The following is a 15,168-nucleotide window of genomic DNA, read 5'->3' as shown; positions in this document are numbered from 1 at the left end:
GCCTCAGGGAGGAACCCCTCCCAAGCCCCCAGGAGCCTCTTCGTCCGACAGGAGCCTCCAGAACACGCTAACATGACAGATTGTATTTATCTCTCACGAATACCCGTCTGAAATCACAGAACCTGCCGACCAAGACTCTCTCCCTTACAACTTCCAGTGTAGGCGGACACGTCTTCGACAGGAGAGAGGAAGACAATAATGCCCTTAGGGTAGTTTTGGCACGCATTTGGCGCAGACCCCTGTGAGGGGGTCTTCTACCCTGAGGGAATCTGAAGGACAGGTAGAGGGAACACTATGTTACAGGGCAGAAAACCCAGCGGGTCCTGGTTCCACTCCAGGAAATCCCTGCTGCCAAGGGCCCCCGCTGTGGGTAGACCAGTCAGCCCTAGTGAAAGCCTGCCCAACTCCTTTCTCTCTCGCTGGGACACCAAGTCCCACCATAGCGACACAGGCACCAGGAAGTGCTAAGATGGGGCTGACTTGACCACGTTGCCAGGAGGGCACCTTGAAGCCTGTGGCAGCCCATCTAACACCCTTTGTAGTCGGCTATGCTCAGGCATGTCAGCAAGCAGCTCCAGGCGGGGAGGAGAGAAGAGGAGAGAACCAGCCAGGGGGAAGGAAGACATATGCCCGGACCAGGGGCTCTTGCCTCTGATGGTGGGAAATGGGGCAGTCTTTATTTAAAAACACGGTTCAACTTTACATACAGGGAGGGAAACAGAAATGAATTTGATTTAAATGAAATTGACTTAAATAGTAAATCAAATCATTCAAAAAGTACTTAGTTGTAATCAGTGTGATAGGAGAAAGGTATTTGTGCTATGGAATGTCACCTGGGTACTTATATTTCATTTTCCAATTTTTAGGAAAATACTCTCTAACCACGTTAAAAGACAGATGCATCTCGATAGGTTTGATGACATCGGAAAACTAGATGGTATTTTGTTGCACTATTTTAGTCTCAAGGATACTTGAAGCATGGTCTTGGGCCTCAGAAATACCACGGTATCTTCAGCCCCTGGGAGTCCTAGACGCCAAGGAAACATTTGTTGAATGAAAAACTATATGATCTGTAAACTCGCACTTAGCTACAGCACCTCCAGGAGAAGGCAACAGGTCGACAGAGAACCTAGGAACCAGGGACTCCAGAGCAACTGGAGAAAATAAGAAAAATTAGACAAGAGAAGAACATTACATAGCATGGTAGGACTGTGCCGTTAAGTGTTTGAAGGGCCTCGGTCAAGTGCAAGGCAGAACCTAGCATGGTCCTACTCGGAGGGCAGAAATTAGGCAAATGAGGGAAGAGGAAAAAAAGTGGATTTGGCCTCAACTTGCAGGTTGCATCTGTCTGTAACATGTCTTGTACTTGACCATGTTGACCTACCCGAAATGGCAATTTCATGTGGTTCCACTTAATAAAACAGAACCGTCTCATGGCTAGAAATGCCCGACTATAGAACGGAGCATAAAAGAGGTAGTGAGCTCTCCACCACGGCAGGGATTTTAGGATAAGTATGACATCAGAGGCATTGTAGAGAAGATTCCTGAATCAGGCGGGAAGTTGTCTCCCAACTGTGGAAACAGATGCATCATAACGATGGTTGACTACAACTTTGATTCTTAACGTATTTGAACATCAGTTCTCCCCGTTGTTTATTTAGAAGTCCTCACAAGACCGATAAAAGGCAATTCAAGCCAATATGAGGCTTAACTGACACTTGAAAATATCTGAGGATCAAGGGCCCAAAGTCCTTGGGTCCACCCAGCCCTGCTTGGGCCCTATTCTTTGGAACGGCTGAGCAACCTTTAATAGGGGTGATGGGGGGGAGGGTTCCATTTGTGCTGTGGCCCCGTGAGGCGTGGAGTCGAAAGCCGGGATAATGACCAGCCCCACAAACACAAGCCCGGTCTCGAAGGAGAGGTCACGCCACCCATCTTAAAAGAAATGTCTTCAGAATTCATTAAGGGAGAGCACAAAGCAGGCATTCACAGATGAAAATCTCGAAAGGTCGCTGGGTAAAAGACTGTTTTCTTTACCTTTCGACAGAGGCCGACCTTATGCAGCTAATGGTCTCCTACGTGGCCACATGCTCTGGCCAGGCTGAAAGGGAAGCCGCCCCAATTAGGCTCGGAATGAAGGAGGCAGCAGAACGGCTGCAGATGGTGGAAGGAGCCGAGAAACTCGGTGCATATTAGGTCAGCTGATTACCTCTCTCCTTGCTAATCACCTCGCATAAAGCCTCAGCAGGAAATCATTTTGTCTCCAAGTGAATCACAGCTTTACAGCAATTTGATAATGAAAGAAATGAGGGTTCTCTCCAAGCTGCTTAGGACATTGTTTGTAGGGAAGAGGCTGCAGGCAGAAACAGAAACAGGGGGTCTGCAGGCTCCCCACGACAGGGCACAAAAATGAACCCCGTGTGGGGGGGGTGGGGGTGGGGTGTGTGTGTGTGTGTGTCCCGAAGCACCAAACTGGGAGGCCGAGTGAGGGAGGGAATCAAGAGGCAGCGGAACCCCTCTTTTCCCCTTTGAATTTTGACTGTTCCAATTGCAAAGATTTTATATACTTTGGGGATTTCCTTAGGAAGTCATAAAGTCCAAGAACTAAGGACCTTTCATGGACTGGGGGTAGGTTATAATTTGACCCAAATGGTTTATTTAGAAAAAAAGAGGTAGGGATCAGGTGGTAGAAACTGGGTACAAAAAGGCATAATCGAGTATATGAGGGCAAAAGAAAAGCCCAAAATGAGTTTGAAACCCTCTCAACGCAGGGAGGGCAGCAGGACACAGGGATAGGGACCTTCGGAGCTCCCGGGGAGATTCACAACTTTGCTGGGAAGATACCATGCCCCTGGCTGCAAACGCCAGCCAAATCTCCCTGCGCTGCGTGACCACGGGCAAGTGAATTTATGAGTCACACTTGGTGAGGCCACGGATGCCTAGCTCTGGCTGAATGTCGGCTGCCTGCCAGAGCAGGGGATAGGCTCCTGAAACACGGTGGTGCTCGATTTTCCTATTCTTCCTTTCCCTCCCGAGGGTTGGCTCTATCAGAGATCAGCTGTATCCTGGTTGGGGTGGGGGGGAGGAGGAGGAGGAGGAGGAGGGGGAGGAGGAGGAGGAGGGGGAGGAGGAGGAGGAGGTTAACCTGAGAACACAATCCCTCTGCACGCTCAGACCTGCGGATTCTGCTCAGCAACTTACAGCTCCCCCAGCCCCCTCCTCGCCCAGCCCCCACTTTTGTTTTAGCAGGTGCCCAGAGGGAAGAGGCCATCTGCACAATAAAACTTTCTTGTGCCAAAGAGCAGGGAGAAAAGCAATACAAATCAGAGGGGAAGAATCCAAGGGAACTGCAGAGATGAAAAGCCAGCCTTTTTACAACATAACCCCGGCCATGGGCATGCAGAAGGGTAAAGGTACGGGTGTCATTTTATTAACGTGGCTTCGTGTATTTGTTAATTCCTGCCACCCACGTCTCGGTGGCCACATATTAGAACAGCAAAATGAAGAAGGTGAGGTTCATGTTAATTCTTGCTGGAAAGAAGCAGATTAATCCTGTTTCAAACGGGCATTGATCACAGAGATACACAGAATGTTAACTACGGGGCCACATGAAATATGCTCCCAGAAGATCAATAGCCCCATGTCCTCTGCGCTGAGCCGAGGAGGGAAGCGATGCGGGGGCCAGAGGGCAAGGGGATGAGTCAGAGCGAACATGAGGGAGAAGAAACTTGGCAGAGGGGAGGAAATGCTAACACAGGGAGTGGGGGCAGCCATGGGAAAAGGAAGATCACAGAAATGCAGGGTGAACAAAAAGGTAAGGAAAACAAAACAGGAAGAACTAACAGAAGGGAAGGAAGAAAGGAAGGAAGGAAGGAAGGCAGGCAGGCAGGAAGAGGAAAGAAGAGGTGGGATCTGACCTCAGAGTGGAGAGGGAAGCCAGAGCGAAGAACAGAAGACTCAAGGGGGGGAAGAAGCAGGAAGACACAGTGTGGTGGCATTCAAGCCATCCTCTAATTAAACTGGGGCAACTGCTTTTTATGCATCCGTGCCCTTGATTCAGAGAGAGAGGCAGCCTGCGAGCCACTGGTGAGGGTAACTCCTGGGAGACCGGTGGCCGTCGCTGCTTGTGTTTACTGAAGACACCCAGCAGATTAGATGCCCCGATGTTAGAATAGCGGTCTGTATGCAAAGTCACACCATTAGCGCGTGCACAGGGCCCGAGGCAGGGTTCCCCTTCCATTGCCGGGGGCGAGGAGAGCCTGCAAGGGGTGCTGGTCGCCAGGCTGGGCAGGTTGGAGCAGGTCCGTCACCTGGGCCAAGCAGCAGGGAAGGGGTTGATCCCAAGAGGAAGAGACAAAAGCAGGAGGTACTTAGGGTAAAGCTAAATGCCAATTATTTGTACTTTCCACGATCCGGTGAAGGATTTAAGGTGTGCCTCGCGTAAGATCTAGCTTCTGGCTTTCTCGCTTAGACACTTTCTCTGTCTCTCTGCCCTTCCCCGTCTTCTTTCTCTGGAGAAGTCCTACTCCAGTTTCGAAATGTATTTCCTCTCGTGCTCCCCTCTTTCCCAGAGCCCCTCTGGGTTAGGGAGCCCTCTTTCCTGCTCCCAGTTAACACACCAGTTTCACGTTCATCGTGGCGTTTAATACCAGTGACATTCCCTGGTTCTGTGTCTGCCCTTCCCTGGATCCCCTCCATTCATCTGCCCGCCTTCTCCTGCTATTGATTCCTTCTGTATGCAGCCAGGAGCCTGACAGTGAACGAGAACACTCACCTGCACCATGAGCAGCCGCCCCAGGAAGCCATCCAGTCGCTCAAAGACCAAAGAAGACTGGAAATCCCACTGCCTGACCTCCTGGTTCTCTTTGAAGTAAGCACGGAGATGCTCCCGTCTGTCCTGAAACCCCTGCTTGAAGAAGCTCAATGTGTCCACGGCCACGTGCAGTTTCCTCTGACTTTCCTCCACCTCACTTCTCAGGAGGCCCTCCGGGTGGAGATAATTAGAGGCCTGGGATGCAAACAGATCAAGGGGCGCTGAGCATGCACGGGCACAGGGCAGTCTACAATTTTTGCCCATCCCCCCAACTCTGAATGGAATAATTGGCGCAAGAGTACTTTTCAGAAGCATCCTCTAGGAGACCTCTGACCCCGTCCTCAGTTTCGCAGGTGGACTGGGACCTGGGCTCGAGCCAGACTGTGTGGGATTGGCTCAGGGACGGGCCAGTGCCAAGCAGAGGAACCACGGTGAACTTCGGTTGGGCCAGCTGGGGCTGGGGCTGGGGGAGGTGTTCTTTCCCAGGTATTCTCTTGTGACTAATTGGCTTTCTATAGTCAAGTAATTCAAAAGCAAGAATTCTATGAGAACCTGTTTCCAAGAGCCTTGGACCTGGAAAGCTAGGAGGCTGAAGCAGGACAGCCGCCTTCACCACCACTGGGCCGGACAGAAATAACCCCATCCTGGTGACATCATCTGAGCCCTTCCTGTCTGCTGGGGCTGGAGCCAGCCTTACCTCGGGCTTTTGAGGTACATGAACTAATAAATTATCTTCTTGTCGATGCTAGTTTTAGTTGGGTTTTCTTATCCTTCCAACCACAAGAGTCCTGGCTGACAAACAGGCAGCGATGGAAGGATGCTGGTCTCATAGTCAACTGGCTTCTGGTCCTGGATTGGGCGATCTTTGGTGACTCAGTTAACTTCCTCAATCTTTATCTTTAAATATTAATAACAAATTAATAAGGCTCTTCCTGCCCATCTCACAGGGTTCATCTGAAAATGGCAAGGTCTCGAATGTCACAGCATCTGGCAGGCTGCAATGTGCTCTGCAGATGTTAGTTGTTACCAATCACTCTTTATATATGTTCATTGTGTTCTTGGGGTCACAGCTCCTTAGAGGTAGAAGAAGCCAATCTGGGAGGCAGATCACCCAAGCCTCATTATGGTCCCGAGTTCTGTTTACAGATAGACTGCCTGAGGTTTATGCTGTGCTGGGTGGTGTTGCACTGGAGTCCCTAAGGAGGAGGAGTGTGGAGTGTGTGGTCCAAGAAGCTGTCTCTCTATAGCTCACAGGCACTGAGCTCATAGCACGTGGATGGCATGGGAGCACTGGATGCAGACAGGTCCTCTTCTTTTTGCCATTGCACAGTGGGGAAATTGAGGCACAGAGCAGGTGAGTAATTTGCCCAGGCACACACAGCGAACAGGTGGTGATGCAGAATTTGGTACAAGGATGCCGGGCTCTGGAGGCAGCGTTCTTAACCGCTGGGCTTTGCCGCTGACCGTGGGCACAGAGCGTTGAGGTTGAAACTCACCACGCCCACCCTTTGCCTGACCCTGAGTCGTGGGCAGAGGGGGAAGGAAGACTGGTCCTCCCACGTAACCAGTACTACTGAGGACACGTCTGTGACTTACTGGCGGTAACAGTAAAATAATTGAAGCATGAGAATCCTTTGGACCATGATTATTTCCCTGCCCTGAAAAAAGCGTACCCTTTACTCTTCCCTGTGACTCAGTGCACCCGCCCCAGCCCCAGCCCCTGGGGGAGGTGGTCGGGAATCCCGGATGGCTGACCTGCTGGATGAGGAGGTTGCAGATCTCCTGGAGTAGTACGGTGAGCCGCCCCGGGGAGCGATAGGACGCGCAGGTGGCCCAGATCAGACAGACCACGTGGAGCAGGGGACGCAGCCGTGGCTTCACCTCGGGAAACTCCAGGCTCTCGAGGAGCTCCAGGTGGCGGGAGAGTGGCATCAGGTGCGTTCGGATGTCCCGTGCCTCTGTCAGAGCTGGAAGGAATTGAAGATGGTCACGTTCCCTGCTTGGGGCTCATACCCACCCAGTGGAGCCCAGGTGCCTGGGACCGAAGGATCTGCAGAAAAGTGTCTAGAATTTCTGGACAGCTGAAATAATGGTCTGACGAGCCTCTCTGACAAAAGTCCCGTATCTGGACTTCTGTCTTTCTCTGTTTGCCCCCGTCCAGTGCCCTGTATGTAGAAGATACTCTGCTCCTGCTAGGTCCGAGGCCATCCAAAGTAGATGAGGAAGGACAAGCTTCAGAGTCAGAAAGATCTGCCTTCAAATGGGAAGTTCTGACTGAATGCAGCACAAACAGAATCCATACTCCGTTAGCACAGCCCCTGGACCAGAGCAGGTTGTTTCATGAAAGGTAATGTCTCTGATAAATATTTGCTAATAAAGTGTCCCAGCGAGCCGATATCGAGGGGCAGTCACAGGGAATAGAGAAAGAGCACAGACTGATTATGGTAAGGTTTTCAAAGCTGGGAGAACCTCCCACCATTTCCTTTGAACGCAGCCAAGGAAAGAGAGGTGCCTTTCGTTAATCACCTTGTGGGGACTGAGAGGGGAAAGGAGGAAACCCAGTAGTGTTGGGGACTAACTCTGCAGATCAACTGAGAGGAAACGCAAAAGCCCATTGAATGAAACTGATCTGGAAAGGGGGGGCATTTATAAAGGCTGGTTCTTTCCTGGGCAGATAATCAGGCACTGTCGAACGAGACCAGATGGTCTTAGGTTATATTGTGTGGGTGAAGTTCTGCGTTCATCGTAAAGGAAGCTCAAAATATACACTATTTTGTTTCAATGTGCTAGGCATTGTTCTCCTCACTAGACATAAACCATCTCATTGCAAACCTTATGCGGTAGCATCATTACTCCCACTTTACAGGTGAAGAAATCAGAGGCGCCTGGGTGGCTCAGTCGGTTAAGCATCCGACTCTTGGTTTCGGCTCAAGTCATGATCTCAGGGTCGTGAGATTGAGCCCCATGTCAGGCTCAGCTGCTCAGCGGGGAGTCTGCTTGAGATTCTCCCTCTCCCTCTCCCACTCACGCTCTCTCTCTCAAATAAATAAATAAATCTTAGGAAAAAAAAAACAAGCGAAGAAATCAAAACCTACGTATCTTGCCTAGGGTCTTCCCCCCATGAATCAGCCAGCCCTGCCCGGCTGAGCCAAAGCAAGATCACCCCAAGTTTTCAGGGTTGAACCCTGGCTTGATGGCTCTGGGGCTCACTCCACCAGAAGCTGTGATGCGTACGTTTGTACTTTATATCCCGAGTAGGAAGTCGTATTCAAATCAAGTTTTTGGAAGTCCAGTATCACGGTAAATTGATGGGGGGTGGTGGCCACTGTGTGGGGTCGGGGGGTACTCGGCTCTAGCAGCCATGCTAACTGGTGGGCACGTGCTCTAGCTTCCACACCTGCCGTGAGAGGGGAGGCCAGGACGTCAGGCCAGGGGAGCCTTCTCTTCATGATACCCTTACAAAAAGGCAAACCTTCTAATCCTTTAATCCTATAAGTAGGCATTCCCCAGATGTTTAAGGGCACGGGATCGAGGGCTGGCTCGCCCAGTCCAGGCTGCGATCACAACTTGGCTCGCAAGGCAGGTGAAGAAAAACGCACAATGGTAAGTTCACACCTCTTAAAAACTGTAAATATAAACAGCCAGTTGCAGAGGGATGCCCTGACAACAGGCTCCTCGGGGACAAAAGCCTTTACTACACGTAGCATTTGCCAGTTTCTGGGGTATAGATATTGCCGGCCTTCCCACCATGTCTGATTTCTAGCTACCAGCTCGACTTCTCTGAGTGCCGGGAGGGGGGATTTGAAAAGAGCTGCTCTCACAAGACGCTGCAGGCCAGTCCCAGCTGGCTCCAGCCCACCGCGGGACGCTGACCTGCACACGTCCACCTGCAAGTAGCCTGACTGGCGGCCCGGCCGTACCGTGCCCGTCCTGCCCCCTGGTGGCCAGAGATGGGACCTCTCCGGCGAGGACCTGTGGCTTCCCGCGGCCCTAGGGTCTTCATTGCCGGTTCCACTTCTGACAATCTCGTTCCCACATTGTCGCCTCCACCCTTTTAACCTCCTTCTTCCCTTTTCACCGTTTTCCAGTTCGTGCCCACCGATCCAGGGATATTCTTCTCTCCCTCCCTTCAGTCCATCAGTGAGCCAAAGAATTAATCATGACTAATATGAATAACACACACAGTGGGTCTTTCTAGGATCAAGACAGATGCTCTGAAATTAAATTAGAAATGGGAAGATCAATTGCCAGCCTCTAAAATCTTCTTAAAAACAATTTTAAGTGGTTTTTTCAAGGAATCTCTACACCCAATGTGGGGCTTGAACTCACAACCCTGAGATCAAGAGTCTCACGTGCCACCAACCGAGCCGGCCGGGCGTCTCTCTAAAATCTCTTTATTCTCAGAAGACCCCATCAAAATTTCAGACCATGCCTTTGTCTAACTCCCTTAGTCAAAATCCCCTTGGGGCGCCTGGGTGGCTCAGTCAGTTGAGCGTCTGACTCTTGATTTCGGCTCGGGTCATGATCCCAGGGTCGTGAGATCGAGCCCCGCGACAGGCTCCGCACTCAGCAGGGAGTCAGCTTGAGATTCTGTCTCTCCCTCTCCCTCTGCCCCTCTCTGCCTGCTAGCTCTCACTCTCTCTCAAGAAAAATTCCTTTCCTTGCATCATCAGAATTCAGTTATATATATTTCGAGGATTTCTAATTTTATTGTAGTGTTTATCTGTTACTATTAGGATGGTATTGTTTTTTCTCATTTCTGTCATCTCCAACAGAGACTCTACTGCAAAGAGCTTTCCGAAGCCCGCCCGGGAAACCAAATCTTTTAGAACTATCAATCAATGAGAATGATTATAGTCTATTAATCTATTAATGTGAAAAATATATTCGGGGCTCTAAATAACCAACTCGTAAATATAGTTTCACTGCATGAAGCTTTATTTCAGAGCCTCAAATTTCAGCCATCTGCGTGACTCCTTCATGCCTGCATGCAATCTGTAATATGACCTGCCTAGCACTTTTCTCTAAGTCGGCTCACATTTTAACCTGAATAAAATCATATAAGATGAAGACTTCAAATCACTACCACAAATGGAAGGCGGGTATCAGTTGCCAAAAACAGTCACCCTTTAACACATTTTTAAAATATGTCTGTCCATACGTCTCCCGTGATCATCTCTCACAGCAGGAAAGACACACACCCGCTTTCGGGGGACCCCCGTCCCATTTGAACTGAAGTATAAATTGGGGACAGCAGTTGATTTTCCCCTGGGACACAAAATCTCTCAGTGAAGCAATAAACGGGGCCCCAAGAGGGATCTCATTCCAAGCCAGCTTTATGTGCCCGCAGAGCGATGTCTGTGGTAAGATTTTGGGGCCCAAAAGGACCTCGAAGACAAGCCTCTTATACCAGCTTCTCCTGATATTCAGCACACGTTAGGAACCCCCCCACTGGCACCTTTATTCCCTTAGCTGAGGGGTTTCCAAACCCCACTCCACGAGGAGGAGACGGTGGGGCGGGGGCCGACAGTGGGCTCTGGACGCGGGACACGCCCCTCTTTAACAGACCCAAAGTGCCTTGATTAGGTTTATATTTTGGATTCCATAGAAGATTGTGCTTGAAGAAAGAGTTCCAAGAGAGAAAATAATGTTTGAAAATCACTGCTTGGATTAATCTTAAATCCCATGACGTTGCGAACATCTTCAAAAGCCCATTCTGACCTAGAGTGCTGAGGAGGCTGGAGGAAGTCTCACAGGAGAAAGGAAAGAAGCAAAGGGCCCGGACGGGGGGAGAAGGAGCCCTGAAAAAAATTGACCTCCTTCTAATTATAGACTTTGCTGGCTTGGCCATTTTGACAAGGGCCGATCTTGTCTGGTGCCCCGGCGGCCAGGAGATCGCAGTCCCATGCAACAACAGGAACAGAAAAAGCGAATGGAGCTAGAAACGGCACAGACACTTCTCAAGGAGCTGGGGGCGGAGGGAGCTGAATTCCAGAGGTGAGAAACTCCAACACGCACAGTCAACAGAACTTCACTGATCATCCCACGGTGGCCCAGGGAAGCCTGTGCGGGAAGGGCGTGCACCACAACCACGGTTACACACTAAAGCCCAGAGAGGTTAGGTGACTTTGCCGAGGTCACAAAGCACTGGCTGTGCAAACCGAGCCCAAGGGAGCTGCTTTCCTGCTTCCAGATTTGGTGTTCCTGCCGCCAAGCTAGATTGTGTCAGGTTGGAGGGTTTTAAGAACGGTAAGCTGCGGAAATCAGAGAGAGAAGATAAATCGGCGCTAAATAGGAAATTCGCCTCCGACGTATGTAGGAAAATTCTGGCTGGTCCTCACCTGCTCGGACGTCTCTGAACATGGCCTGGAAAGCTGGGAAGTAGCTGCTTTGAAGCTTGTCCAGGAGCCTCGCTGTGCCCCTCACCTTTATGGCTCTCAGTTGATTATAAATGTAGTCCAGATCCTCAGACCTACAACGCCGTGGAGAAGGGTGAGTCCAGGGAACCGGGGTCACACCGTGATGACCCACCCTCAGATAGACAGAGAGGAGCCCTGCCTCCAGCTACTTCCACAGAGGAATGGCGAGGGCCAACGCCGGAGCCGGGGACAGGGTTCAGAGGGGCAGCTCCGGGGGGTAGCAGCAGGGAGCCCTGCTGTGACCCTCCGGTGGCTCAGAAGCATGGCTGCTGGAGGTTGTTCGCTCCGGCCGTCAGGTTTGGGGCAGGGGTGAGAGAGGTGTTGTCAGAGGAGAGCTGCTGCAGAAGGGCTCCTCAGCAGGTCAGAGGAATGGTCAGAGACGCGACAAGAGGACCGGGCATCTCAGCACGGCGGCACAAACGGGGCCGGAGCCCCGCAGGCATGTCCGGTCATGTGGCACGGACACGCTCTCCGTCCAACGCCGGGACAGGGACATCTGCCTCAAACACCCTTCTGTGTCCTTTTGAGTGAAGGATTAAGCAGCACGGTGATAAAGAGAAGCAAGGGAGTGGGGGAGGCAAGGGGGGGTGGAAGGAGCAGAAGCAACAGTTGGGTCTTTCTGGAATCCCGTGGGGCTGGGACACCGTGGAGGATGGGCTCTCCAGCCCTACTGATGATTGGCTGGGACCTAGGAAAGGCCGTTCTGCAGGCAGCCAACTGCCAAAACCCCTCTCTCTTTCTCTAGATCCTTACAAAAAGTGTGTACATAGAACTTGGACTGTCCAAGGAGGAGGGAGTAGACGAGCAGAAGAAAAATAGGAAAGAGAGTTCATTAATTTTACATTTGGTTGAAAGAGCCTTTGAAGCAATGTCTGAAGACAGACCGGAGCTCAAGAAAGGAGGGGCGGCTATTGAAACTCTGGGAAAGTGAGTATGTTCCAGTGCACAGGAAACACTGAGCTGCCTGCCCACCCCAGGGGTGAGGAGAAACAGCTGGGGGTGGGACCAGACTCAGGGACTGCCACTGACCCCCCCCCCCCCCTGCCAGGCCACTGTCCTCTGGAAGACATCTACGCCCCAGGACTGGAGCATGCGCCTACCTGCTTTTCCAGAACTCCAACTCCGCCTTAGGGGTGGGGCTCTCCCCTTGCTGGAGTGACTGGGAAGACTCTCTCTTGAGCACCAGCTGGACTCGGCGGCTCCACTGGATCACGGCCGACTCAAGGGCGTAGATGATGGACTTGTCGCAGTCCAAGCTGTGAAAGACACAACGAATCTCCCGGGATACTGGAAATAACTCTGGGTGTCCCCCCGCCCAAGCAGAATTCCAAGTCTTTTAGGAGGGAAATTCCACCTTGGCCAGGCATTCTTAGCTTTTGATGGAGGACAGACTCTGATATGGGGTCAATAAGAAAAAATACAGCTCCTCTCTCCTCAGACAAAATGCCGACGTGTGCACACGTACAAGATTATTTCAAGGTTTGGGGGTTCACCAGTCTCCTGAAGACTAATCCCGCCGAGCCTTTCCGTCAGTGCTAGAATACACTAGCCAGAAAACATTCGGATGACCATCCACCCCTTGCTTGAGCGCCACCCACGTCGGCAAGCTCCCTCCTTGACCAAGCGGAGCGATCCTTAGTAGATCAGCTCGTCCGGGGAGAAAGTCGGTCTCCACCCTGAACCACATCTGCCTCTCTGCCGGTTCCCTCACTTGGTCTCAGTTCTGCCCAGGACACAAGCGATACAGAGAAAGAATCTATCATCCGCATTGTCCCGCCGGACACCCTCTTTCGCTTAATTTAATTCATATTTGCTGAGCGGTGATATGGCACAAGTGATTATGGAAGGTATTGAAAGGAGAAGATATGCACCGCCCTGAACCTTCTGGGAAATTATCAAATTTGAACAAAGCGAGACCAACCCAGCGATGATTACATACATGCGCACTGAATGTTATTATGTTAAAATATAAAAGGAACGGGAAAAGGGTAATTTGAATTTATTTACTTAGGAAATTGAATATTTTTTATTAAACCACATTATGTTTTCTAGTTAACTGGGAAATTGCTTCAAATTATATATGTCGCCAATTACTTCCAATAGCGAAAAGTCATTACAAAAGTACATTGGCATCCCGTGCGTTACTTTCTCTCCAGATCAAATCATGGGCCCTGAGTATCTAGTGATGATGGCAATGTATTTGCAAACTCCTGGCAATATGGCAGACCACGCTCACGTAGGAAGGTGGCCTGTTGCCACAGACACAGAAGTGCTGGGTAGAAGATAAAAAAAATATATCATTTAGATACACAGGCTGGCTTAAAAGAAAAGGGAAAAAATCCCCAGGGGACAGAAACAAAGCTTTCTCAGAACTGAGGGAGGATCTCACCCTCCGAAGGAGAAGAGGCAGGGGTTTTAATGCCCACCCAGGCGCGGGAGGCGTGGGCTTCAAGTCTCCACGAAGCCAGATTTGTTTCTGTTCGGAAAAAAGAAAGAAAGAAAGAAAGAAAGAAAAAATCCCCAAGACCGGACAGAAGTGTTGAGCTGCGGGGGGAGTGGGGTATGGAACCATAGCGAGGGCCACCAGAGTTAGTTCTGTGACATTATGTGCCACGTAAATGCTGGGAGGAGGCGCGGCTGCCCCCCAGGCCGGCCCTGGGTCCCTGCCAATGATGAGCCACTGCCCTGATAAGCAGAATCCTGAAATCGGTGTGGCTGCTCTCAGCCCTGAAATAATTCTGATGGCCTTCAGACACTTCAGGTGGAGGGACTGGGGCAAGGGTGGTAATCAGCAGAAAACACACAGCCCGGGGATGCTTGGGCAAACAGGCTTGTGTGCAGAACGAGGAGATGCGCAGGGTCGGGAACAGAAAGGTCGTCAAGAACCACGTGCCAGTAAAGCAGCCCCTCCCGAGTGGAGTTGCAGAGGCTCAGATGGCCAGGCTGGTGCTACTTACCCGGTCTCACTCTGAGAAGCCACCAACTCGAGTTGTTCTGCACCCACTGGAAGAGGCAGCAAGGTTTTCCCCTTTAGTTGCTCGAGGAGAACCAGGAGGTCACCCTGGAGGCTGTGGGCGTGCCTCTGGACGTCCTGACATACCACGTGGGGCCAGTCGAGGTGGTTCTTCTCATTGGCCAGGACGGGGATAACCACCTGGAACAGACATGCAGGGGGCAGCAAAGGCGGGCATTCTTCTTTGGAGACCCTAAAGAAGGACTATCTGAGAAAGGCCCAGAAACCTTTCGCAGGTCCCTGTGCTGTAGGGCTGACGACTAAGAACCACGGTCATGTACTGCCTGGACACCTGGTAAAATGGGAGGGTCGTGGATAGCCCACCGGCAAGTTTCCCTGGGGATCAGCCAAACAGCCCTCCTCATCAGGGGGACAGGCGAGGGTGCTGCTATTTCGGAGTAGAGGGCTTCCTCCAACAAGCCGATCCCATCCCCCCACAGGAGCCAGTGGGCATCCCAGCTTCAGGATCCCACCAAGCTTGCCTCCCATAGCTTCCGGCTGTTCCCTGTGTTCCCAAGTGCCACCCCGAGGGACACAGCAGCCTCCTCCGAGCTGGGAGTATGTGTGACTAATAAACTGCTGTCAGTCTCATCAGTCCAGTGTTGTGTGCTCGGCCAGCCCCAGAACTCTTGGGCAGGAGCCCCTCCCTCATTATTGGGGTGGATAAGAAGTGACTGAAACTGTCACAGGGGCTGGAGGCACAATAGAGGACAAATGAAGGTAAGGATGCCCATCTGTCTGCAGGTGGTATGACGGGGCATCTTAAAGAAGAAAACCGAGTTGAGGATCTTGAATCTACCTGTAGGGTGAACACTGGTTGAGGTTTTGGCCACCTCGTATAGTTCCTCTTTTTTTCTTTGGTACTCATTTCTAGATCCTGCAGTGGGATGTGAACAGATGTGAGCCAGTGAGAGGGGGGCCAA

General features: G+C 51.3%; 1 protein-coding gene across 1 annotated transcript in view; it reads right to left on the bottom strand.

Moving 5' to 3' along the window:
• DNAH9 (dynein axonemal heavy chain 9) overlaps positions 1 to 15,168 on the bottom strand; it is a 338,319-nt gene that overhangs the window by 315,655 nt on the left and 7,496 nt on the right. The window contains 5 exon segments of the mRNA XM_078066359.1: positions 4,775 to 5,008; positions 6,569 to 6,780; positions 11,155 to 11,285; positions 12,333 to 12,488; positions 14,190 to 14,386. Coding sequence (XP_077922485.1) covers positions 4,775 to 5,008; positions 6,569 to 6,780; positions 11,155 to 11,285; positions 12,333 to 12,488; positions 14,190 to 14,386 — 930 coding nt within the window.

The sequence above is a fragment of the Halichoerus grypus genome, chromosome 2 (genome assembly GCF_964656455.1).
Source record: "Halichoerus grypus chromosome 2, mHalGry1.hap1.1, whole genome shotgun sequence".
Taxonomy (NCBI): Eukaryota; Metazoa; Chordata; class Mammalia; order Carnivora; family Phocidae; genus Halichoerus; species Halichoerus grypus.
This window is presented reverse-complemented; position numbering and strand designations above follow the sequence as displayed.